Below are 11134 nucleotides of genomic sequence, written 5' to 3' on the forward strand. Positions count from 1 at the left end.
AAGCTAAATCCATGTCACCTTTTATCCCAACGTCTGAAGATCAATAAAGTTATGGGATTTTACTACTCCTGGAAGAGCCATTCATTTAGTGTGTAAATGGAGAATATATCATTGTGTAAGAACAAGTGTTCTATTCCCTCAGCCCAAGATCTCTTTGGATGTCAAGTTAAGTAAAACAGTCCATAATGCCATTGTGTTGCACAGTAAAAAAGTTTAACTTTAGAATTAAATATCATATTTGTAAAACAATGAGAACAAAAAACAATAAAACGATTAAGATTTATTGTGGTAATCTTCCTTTTTACAGACTATATACACAAGTTAGTTACCACATGGTCCGTTTTCAGACGGACCTGTGGTGTGAGATTCCTCTTGTTTCATCGCACTGTACTGGTGACAGCTGATACAAAAATCATTAATTTTCTATGCTAAAGTATGCATATTCTCATTGAGTTTATATTTCATCAATCTAGTTATATACCTTAACATTGTAATTAACTGACTTAACAGTGTCTGTTTAAACACTTTCTTTAACATTAATAAACCCCCGAGTAAGGATAGAAAACAATTCCCACAAAACATAGAAAAGCTGAACATCTTATTCTTTGAAGAGTTTACCCCAAATGAAATGGTATTTACTTCACACAAAGTGGAAAATTCATTAGTTTTACACCTTATACAACAGTATTGACTTGGAATCAACTTAACAACTCTTCCTCAAAACTACCAGCAGTACAGAAGAGTAAAGGATCTATGAGGGATGATACGGGGGGGAGAGAGAAGGGTTAAAAATCTCACTGTAGACAGTGAGTGAAACTATACATGGGTTGTCTGAAGTAGCCAGTCCCCTCTCCCTTCTAAGGCTCACAGATGATTGTTTCGACCACAAACTTGTTCTCAAAGTGACGGATCGTCCTGCAGTTCAGGGCTTCACGCTTTTCCCTGCCTGTAAGGTACGGATGAAGATGTATCAAAAAAGTGCATGTAGGCCTATACAAACATCTTCTATAGCACCTGATCATTGGCCAGAGTATAATGCAGTGTGTTCTCAGGTCCACCAAGGAATTTCACAAAATGGTTAATACATGACAATTCAGGGTAAATCTTAAAAAGCGCGCTCGCCACTGACCCGGTGCGTGCGCCACTGACCCGGTGCGTGCGCCACTGACCCGGTGCGTGCGCCACTGACCCGGTGCGTGCGCCACTGACCCGGTGCGTGCGCCACTGACCCGGTGCGTGCGCCACTGACCCGGTGCGTGCGCGTGCGTGCGCCACTGACCCGGTGCGTGCGCGTGCGTGCGCCACTGACCCGGTGCGTGCGCGTGCGTGCGCCACTGACCCGGTGCGTGCGCGTGCGCCACTGAGCGTGCGCCACTGAGCGTGCGTGCGCCACTGACCCGGTGCGTGCGCCACTGACCCGGTGCGTGCGCCACTGACCCGGCGCGCCTGCGCCACTGACCCGGTACGGTGTGTGCGCGCGCCTGCGCCACTGACCCGGTACGGTGTGTGCGCGCGCCTGCGCCACTAACCCGGTACGGTGTGTGCGCGCGCCTGCGCCACTAACCCGGTACGGTGTGTGCGCTCGCCTGCGCCACTAACCCGGTACGGTGTGTGCGCTCGCCTGCGCCACTAACCACTAACCCGGTACGGTGTGTGCGCGCGCCTGCGCCACTAACCCGGTACGGTGTGCGCGTGTCAGATGTACTAACCCGGTATGGCGTGTGCGCGCGTCAGCGGTACTAACCTGGTATGGCGTGCGCGTGCGTCGCCACTGACCCGGTGGTGTGCGCGCGTGCGCCACTGACCTGGTATGGTGTGTGTGCACGCGTGCGTGTCAGCGGTACTAACCTGGTATGGCGTGTGTGCGTCAGCGCCACTAACCCGGTGGTGTGTGCGTGTGTCAGCGCCACTAACCTGGTATGGTGTGTGTGCGCGCGTGTGTCAGCGGTACTAACCTGGTATGGCATGTGCGCGCGCGTCAGTGGTACTAACCCGGTATGGTGTGCGCCCGTCAGCGGTACTAACCTGGTATGGTGTGTGTGCGCGCGTCAGCGGTACTAACCTGGTATGGTGTGTGCAGTGGTACTAACCTGGTATGGTGTGTGCGCGCGCACTAACCCGGTATGGTGTGTGCGCGCGTCAGCAGCCACTAACCCGGTATGGCGTGTGTGCTTCAGCAGTACTAACCCGGTATGGTGTGTGCCACGCGTGTCAGCCCGGTACTAACCTGGTGTGGTGTGTGTGTGTCAGCGGTACTAACCCGGTAGGGTGTGTGTGTGTGTGTCAGCGGTACTAACCCGGTAGGGTGTGTGTGCGCGCCTGCGCCACTAACCCGGTATGGTGTGTGCGCTTGTGCGCCACTAACCCGGTATGGTGTGTGCTCACGCGTGCAGCCACTAACCCGGTGTGGTGTGTGCGTGTGCCAGCGCCACTAACCCGGTATGGTGTGTGCGCACGCGTGTCAGCGGTACTAACCTGGTGTGGTGTGTGTGTGTCAGCGCCACTAACCCGGTAGGGTGTGTGTGCGTGTCAGCGGTACTAACCCGGTATGGTGTGTGTGCGCTTGTGTCAGCGGTACTAACCCAGTATGGTGTGCGCGCTTGTGTCAGCGGTACTAACCCGGTATGGTGTGTGCGCGCTTGTGTCAGCGGTACTAACCCGGTATGGTGTGTGCGCGCTTGTGTCAGCGGTACTAACCCGGTATGGTGTGTGTGTCAGCAGTACTAACCCAGTATGGTGTGTGTGTCAGCAGTACTAACCCGGTAGGGTGTGTGTGTGTGTGTGTCAGCGGTACTAACCCGGTAGGGTGTGTGCGTGTCAGCCTAACCCGGTATGGTGTGTGTGCGCTTGTGTCAGTGGTACTAACCCGGTATGGTGTGTGTGCGCTTGTGTCAGCGGTACTAACCTGGTATGGTGTGTGTGCGCGCTTGTGTCAGCGGTACTAACCTGGTATGGTGTGTGTGCAGTGGTACTAACCTGGTATGGTGTGTGCGCGCTTGTGTCAGCAGTACTAACCCGGTATGGTGTGTGTGTCAGCAGTACTAACCCAGTATGGTGTGTGTGTGTCAGCAGTACTAACCCGGTGGTGTGTGTGTGTGTGTGTCAGCGGTACTAACCCGGTAGGGTGTGTGTGTGTACTAACCCGGTGGTGTGTGTGTGTGTCAGTGGTACTAACCCGGTATGGTGTGTGTGCGCTTGTGTCAGCGGTACTAACCTGGTATGGTGTGTGTGCGCGCTTGTGTCAGCGGTACTAACCTGGTATGGTGTGTGTGCGCGCTTGTGTCAGCAGTACTAACCCGGTATGGTGTGTGTGCGCGCTTGTGTCAGCGGTACTAACCCGGTATGGTGTGTGTGCGCGCTTGTGTCAGCAGTACTAACCCGGTATGGTGTGTGTGTCAGCAGTAAACCCAGTATGGTGTGTGTGTCAGCGGTACTAACCCAGTATGGTGTGTGTGTCAGCAGTACTAACCCGGTATGGTGTGTGTCAGCAGTACTAACCCGGTATGGTGTGTGTGTCAGCAGTACTAACCCAGTATGGTCTCTCTGCGTTCCAGCTTGTAGGTGTCTCTGCCCTTGCAGAGGCTGTAGATGAAGTATCCCAGCTGGTCAACGTTCTCCAGACGCTCAGTCACCATCATCTGCTCGTGGACCAGGTAGGACTGGGGAAGGTAGGTACCAGCCTAGGTTGCAAATCACACACTTAATTAACATTATTTCCTTCAACATTTGATTGATTTGATAATTGAAATACATAAACAGCTTCAGTCATCTGTGTGTGTGTGTCACAGATACCTTGATGTTGATGAGCAGCTCCAGCAAGTCTTTGGGAGGCATGACGATGGAGGTGTTGAGGGGGATAACGTAGCACTTGTTCAGGCTCAGGTCCAGGTAGGCTGTCAGCCTCTGAGGAGGAGGAAAGGAATTAGATCCAACACTACAAAAACACCCGGAAGTACTTTACATTCAGACCTCAGAACACATGATTACATTCAACAACTTCAATTCAGCACGTGTTTCATTTCATTTTGTTTCTAAAAATAGGAGTTTGACAGCTAATACCCTGGTGGAATGGCTTTCCTCTGAGCCGTAAATGAATGGTAGCAGCTAGATATACAACATGTGACATCAGTTTCCATCAAATTATTTATTTAACTAGGATAAGAACAAATTCTTATTTTCAATGACGGCCTAAGTGAGTTAAACGCTTTGTTCAGGGGCAGAATGACAGACCTTGTCAGCTCGGGGATTCGATCCAGCAACCTTTCAGTTACTGGCCCAACGCTCTAACCACTAGGCTACCTGCAGCCCCAAAAAATGTACAGATTTTCTTGTGAATATTCTAAAATCCACATGCACATTTTCCCATCAGAGATGCATTTCATCAAATTGACTTATTGCGGATAAAAGGCAATGTTTGATGACTTAGTGCACATAAAAATACCTTTTGCGGTTAAATTCCAATGTACCAAATAAAAACAAGTTAAATGAGTTTACATCGGATTTTCAACTCTGATGGTTCTCACACAACACCTAGGGATAGGGGGCAGCATTTTCACTTTTGGATGAATGGCGTGCCCAGAGTGAACTGCCTCCTACTCTGTCCCAGATGCTAATATATGCATATTATTATTGGTATAGAAAACACTGACGTTTCTAAAACTGTTTGATTGATGTCTGAGTATAACATAACTTATATGGCAGGCAAAAACCTGGGAAAAATCCAACCAGGAAGTGGGAAATCTGAGGTTTGTAGTTTTTCAAAGCTTGGCCAACCGAATAGTGTCTATGGAGTCAAGTTGCACTTCCACTAGATGTCAACCGCCTCTAGAAACTTGTTTCAGGCTTCTGCTATAAAGGAGGGGGGAATGGGAGCTGAATGAGTCATGGGTCTGGCAGTGTGTCTCAGGCTCATGACACACGCTCCCGACAGAGTACGCCCTCGTTCCAGTGCTTTTCTTCAGACATAGGAATTCTCCGGTTGGAACCTTATTGATAATTTATATTAAAAACATCCTAAAGATCGATTCCATACATCGTTTGACTTGTTTCTACGACCTGTAACGGAACTTTTTGAGTTTGTCTGGACGAAGTGCTCGCGCCTCATGAAGATGGATTACTGGGCTGAACACGCTAATAACAAGTGTCTATTTGGACATAAATGACAGACTTTATGGAACAAATCAGTAGTTTATTGTCAAACTGGGATTCCTGGGAGTGCCTTCTGATGATCATCAAAAGTAAGTGAATATTTATAGTATTATTTCTAACTTCTGTTGACTCCAACATGGCAGATATTTCTTTGGCTGGATTGGGCTCTGAGCGCTGTTCTCAGATTATGCTTTTCCCGTAAAGTTTCTTTGAAATCTGACACAGCGGTTGCATTAAGGAGAAGTTTCTTTAATTCTGTGAATAACACTTGTATCTTTTATCAATGTTTATTATGGGTATTTCTGCAAAATCACCGGATGTTTTGGAATCAAAACATTACTGCACGTAACAAGCCAATGTAAACAGATTTTTGGATATAAATATGAACTTTATCGAACAAAACATACATGTATTGTGTAAAATGATGTCCTATGAGTGTCATCTGATGATGATCAGATGGAAAAATGGCTGGAAAAATGGCTGTGTTTTTTTGACTTGGCGGTGACCTAACAATCATATGTTGTGCTTTCGCTGTAAATCATTTTTGAAATCGGACACGATGGGTAGATTAACAAGAAGTTTCTTTCATTTTCTCTATTGGACTGAAAGTTACATATTTCCAAAAATATATTTTGGAATTTCACGCGCTGCCTTTTCAGCGGAATGTTGTCGAGGGTTCTGCTAGCAGAACGCCTGCCCTAGGAAGGTTAAATAGCGAGTGTGCCCACTCCGGTATTGCCATATGCGCTCTAGCTAACAGATACATATGGGAGTATAGCCTACATAAGATTATGGATGAAAGAGAAAGATTATTTTGATTTGTCAAACGACAGCCAAGCATTGTTCATCATGTCACCAGAATAAGATTAAGATATTAAATAAGATATTTATTGGAAAGGAGCACCATGCTCATTATTGTGCAAGTTCACCACTCTGAAGTTCATGAAAACTTATTTCATCTGTAGCCTAATAAACTGCATGCTTCCCCAACAAGTCATAGGGGGAGGTGCAGGTCATCGCGTGACTCCAAGTTTACTTCGATATGACGGTTATCAATATTTCCAACGACATTTCTTGCATAATTCTCGCATAACACAAAGAGCTCATTTAATATTTAGTTTTGTCGGTATTTGGAAAGTTTACCGACAAATGTTCTGTTTAGGCCTGTCGTGACTTTTTATCTGACGTGCACTTTACTTGCATAAAAAGGTTGGCTGTAAACCTGGTGTGTGTGTGTGTGTGGGGCAGTGTTCTCCTCTCACGCTTTTGAAGTCATGGACGATGTCGGCCGGGTCGCTGTCGGAGAACTCGGGCACAGGCACGTTGATTAGCTCCACCTCCTCTAGCACACGGATGCTCTCCTGGATGTGTCTTAGAGCAGAGGGCAGGGCCACCTCGTCCTGAACCATGTAGTCCCGCTCACGGTAGTCCACCCCGCAGAAATACACAGGGTCCTCCTGAGGAAGACGGGGTGAGACAACGACAGTGAGGACTTCTCTCACCCAGACTCGCTCTACCTTACCAACAATGTATAGTTAGCTAGCACACTCTGGGTTGGTTTCACCGAAATCTCTCCGAATTAGGGGTTCATTCAGAGTGCTTCTTAGTCCAAGACTAGGCTTAATCTGTGTCTGGGAAACCAGACAACGGCGGGTACAAATGTGTCCTCTAACCAAGGAAAGGAAGCTTTAACTATACTGAACAAAAATATAAAACATGTAAAGTATTGGTCCCATACAATGAGCTGAAATAAACAATCCCAAAAATGTTCCATCCACAAAAAGCTTATTTCTCTCAAAGTGTGCACAAATTTGTTTATATCCCTGTTAGCGTTTCTCTTTTGCCAAAATATTCCATATACACGACAGGTGTGGCATATCCAGAAGCTGATTAAACAGCATTATCATTACAGTGTTGGGGACAATAAAAGGCCACTCTAAAATGTACCGTTCTGTCACAACACAATGCCACCGATGTCCCAAGTTGAATGAGTGTGCAATTGGCATGTTGACTGCAAGAATGTCCACCACAGCTATTGCCAAAGAAATGAATGTTAATTTCTCTACTACAAGCCACCTCCAATGTCACTTTAGAGAATTTGGCAGTACGTCTAACTGCCATGACAACTGCAGACCACGTGAAACCACATCAGCCCAGGACCTCCACATCTGGCTTCTTCACCTGCATGATTGTCTGAGACCAGCCACCCAGACAGTTGATGAAACTGAGGAGTATTTCTGTCTGTAATAAAGCCCCTTTTGTGGGGGAAAACAAGTTGATTGACTGGCCCACCCATGGCTGCACCCCTGAAATCCACAGATTATGGCCCAATGAATTCATTTCAATTGACCAATTCCTTGTATGAACTGTAACTCAGTAAAATTGTTTAAATTCTTGTGTTTAAAGTTTTGTTCACTATATAGTTGAGCCTATGGCATTTATAGGGGTCTAACCAACAGTCCATCTCACCTGCTGTATGTAGGACTTGTAGAGGTAGGCCCCTCCCACCACCACACCGGACAGCATGAGAGCCAGACCCAGGCACATGCACCAGCACCACACCTTGGACTGCCGACGCACCCGCATGCCATCCTCCAGGTCCTGAGAGAGAAGAAACAGAGCTAAAACGTTACATGCACATTTGATCATTTAAAATACATTACACCAGGCAACAGATACAGTGCATAGGCCTATATTAACAATTGCAGTGGATACATACACAAAAAAGCCTGAAGACCCCCCCTCCAATTGCGGTCCTCTATAACATACAAAGTAAGGCCTAAATACAGCTGGTCAGCCTCTCACAATACCAGCATGTCTGCCTGTATGTTTCATTACATAATTGAGACAGGTTGATGAACCAATATTAACAGTATATCAGCCCAGATGAATCATTAAGGAAACTGACCTCTATAAATCCTCTTTGTTCAAATTAAATCGCTCCAACACAACATAGCCAAACAGTGCAATTCAAATAAGAATGCTGCTTAGTCACAATACAGCTGTGGTGTGTTCTGTTGACATCAGTTGGGAGTATGGTAGCAGTGATAGAGATGCTTATGTAACGTACAATTCAAACACAGCCAATCTTCCCCCCCAACCCCCTCTCTTCTCTGTGACCTTTCACCTCATTTCCATCATGCCTTCGTCTACCTCAAGACATTCTTTCTAACCATTATTCATTTACTGCCTTATCTTTTAGCCCTCTCCTCCATCATCATCATCTGTTATTTTGCTCCCTCACTTTAATATTATGGAGTCTAGAGACACATGTTGTAATTTGGTGGCAGGCCCTTTTCCTGAACTGTTGGTTGTTTATGCAGAGTTGGGGTGGGGTTCGTATTGAAACAAAAGAGTGGATGTCAACAGCTCTCTGGAGATCAGTTTTTTTCTTCGTTTTCCTCATCTGATCTGAGATATCCTCATGCTCGTACTTTAGTGGAAGAACACTGTTCCCCCCTTCATTAGTCCACTGTTGATAGTCCCAACGAGAGACGTGCTTGAGGTAAACCAAGGTGTATATTTTCATGATTTCAAAATTTACAACAGATACAGGGGCGATTGAATGATGGCCATGCTTGTCTCACTCTAATCATTTCAGGTTAGCTTATTAACATGGCTAAAGGTCAGGAATAAGGAGGTGGCTCATGGCTGGTCTCTGTGGACCATGCTGTGTCTGGTCTAGAGGTCGACCGATTAATCCGAATGGCCGATTAATTAGGGCCGATTTCAGGTTATAACAATCGGAAATCTGTATTTTTGGGTGCTGATTTCCAATTATTTAAAACAAATAAATGATTTATAAAAAATGTATACCTTTTATTTAACTAGGCCTGACCAAGGCCCTTCTCCCCCGATTACTCAGTTTGTCTGGGTAGCCAGCTCTAGGAACAGTATTGGTGGTTCCAAACTTCTTCCAGAACGATGGAGAGTACTGTGGGGACCTTCAATGCTGCAGACACTTTTTGGTACCCTTCCCCAGATCTGTGCCTCGACACAATCCTGTCTCGGAGCTCTAGAGATAATTCCTTCGACCTCATGGCTTGGTTTTTGCTCCGACAAGCACTGTCAACTGTGGGACCTTATACAGACAGGTATGTGCCTTTCCAAATCATGTCCAATCAATTGAATTTACCACAAGTGGACTCCAATGAAGCTGTAGAAACATCTCAAGGATGATCAATGCACCCGAGCTCAATTTCATGTCTCATAGCAAAGGGTCTGAATACTTATGTAAATAAAGTATTACTGTTTTTTGTATTTTACCCCCCTTTTCTCCACAATTTCGTGATATCCAATTGCGATCGTCTCGTCAACGGCCTCGGAAAGGTCACGGCATGCATCCCCGAAACATGACCCACCAAACCGCACTTCATAACCCAGAAGGCAGCTGCACCAAAGTGTCGGATTTAACGCCGCTCACCTGACAACCGACGTCAGCCTGCAGGCGCCCGGGCCGCCACAAGGAGTCGCTAGAGTGCAATGAGACAAGTAAAGCCCCACTGGCGAAACCCTCCCCTAACCCAGACGATGCTGGGCCAATTGTGCAACGTCCTATGGAACTCCCGGTCACAGCTGGTTATGACACAGCCTGGGATCAAACCCGGGTCTGTACTGACACTTAAGCACTTCTATACAGTGCCTTAGTACACTGCACCCACTTAATTTTTTATGAATTTGCTCAAATTTCTACAATCCTTTTTTCACTTTGTCATTATGGGGTATTGGGTGTAGATTGAAGAGTATATTTTTTTATTGAATTGATTTTTTGAATAAGGCTGTAATGTATCAAAATGTGGAAAAAGTGAAGGGGTCTGAATACCTTTCGAATGCACTAACTTTATGGGCACTTAAACTGAAATTTTATTTAGTGTGTAACTGCGCACTTATTGGTAGCCCGGGCCCTATAACATGTTATTACTACCCTGCGCCAACCTTAGATTTATAGACATGAATCCAGGCTCTTGGGATGAGTTTGGACTGACAGGCTTCTAATTACGGACACAGCATCTACTAACTGACAAGTGATATTTTGTTTTTGTTAACCTGTCTGTACACAGCATGCATTTTGTTATCAAAAGTTCCCTCTTATTGCTTTATCTGGAGGAAAGACCTCACACCGACCTTCGACACTAATACACTTAATGTTATCAATACTTTGTGTATGACGTCTATATAAACGCATTTACTTTTTACTCTTCAGAACCAACAACACACACACGAACAGGAACAATTATTCGAATAAATAGCAAAGACGACCGGAGTGATCTTCACGCATTTCAGTTACAGGCCTCTACTAAATCAAGACCGAAACAGAAAGCTAGCACGGTTCTGCCCAGGCCAGCAACTGCGAACACCACTAAACCTACCGAAAATAATTTGCTTAACAGACATTTTCCGACGTCGCTCGGGTCACGGGTTGAATTATCAAGTGTCTATACACGTCTCTAATCGACGTTACTTTGTTTCAGTTATGTTTCTACATTGTTTAAACTGATACAAAGTTGCGTCATCCACGTTAGTTGCGTCGAACATCCTTCGCAACAAATATTAACCACATTGGTTTAGCTCAACTCACCCTCTCCTCCGGAATAAGCGCTTCGGCATTGCATGCCTTCTTCAAATCCCTTTGTCCAAAGGACGAGTTAAATGTTACTTTCACCATTTTTAAAAAATCTAAATGTTAGACCAAGCGACAATCACCTTCTGCAGGAACGTCTTCGTGTGGCGTCTGATTACAATGACGTTGCTAAATACAAAACATCCCAAAAGGGTCACATGAGTGATTGCAAGCCGTATTGGCTGCATTCAAGAACCAACACGATTTTAGAAACGTTCCTGAACGTTTTTTCTCCCCGCTGGGGGGCAGTATAATCTCAAAAATATATTTAGTGGCAGAGAGGCATTTATCATATGGAATAAAAATGGTTAATTAAATGGTGCACATGAGAGAAACTCAAGAGATCATAATCATTAATAATGTTAG

The 11134-nt window shown here is 45.7% G+C and overlaps 1 protein-coding gene across 1 annotated transcript; it reads right to left on the reverse strand.

Moving 5' to 3' along the window:
* Positions 1-267: 267 nt before the first annotated feature.
* LOC112253869 (integral membrane protein 2B) lies at positions 268-10906 on the reverse strand. The gene is made up of 6 exons (XM_024425929.2): positions 10727-10906; positions 7618-7749; positions 6411-6605; positions 3793-3903; positions 3530-3680; positions 268-946 (listed from the first exon to the last, which is right to left on the reverse strand). Exons 1-6 carry the CDS (start codon positions 10811-10813, stop codon positions 858-860), a joined length of 765 nt encoding a protein of 254 aa, XP_024281697.1. The 5' UTR covers positions 10814-10906; the 3' UTR covers positions 268-857.
* Between the last annotated feature and the right edge of the window lie 228 nt (positions 10907-11134).

Source organism: Oncorhynchus tshawytscha, linkage group LG07 (genome assembly GCF_018296145.1).
Source record: "Oncorhynchus tshawytscha isolate Ot180627B linkage group LG07, Otsh_v2.0, whole genome shotgun sequence".
In the NCBI taxonomy this organism is placed as follows: Eukaryota; Metazoa; Chordata; class Actinopteri; order Salmoniformes; family Salmonidae; genus Oncorhynchus; species Oncorhynchus tshawytscha.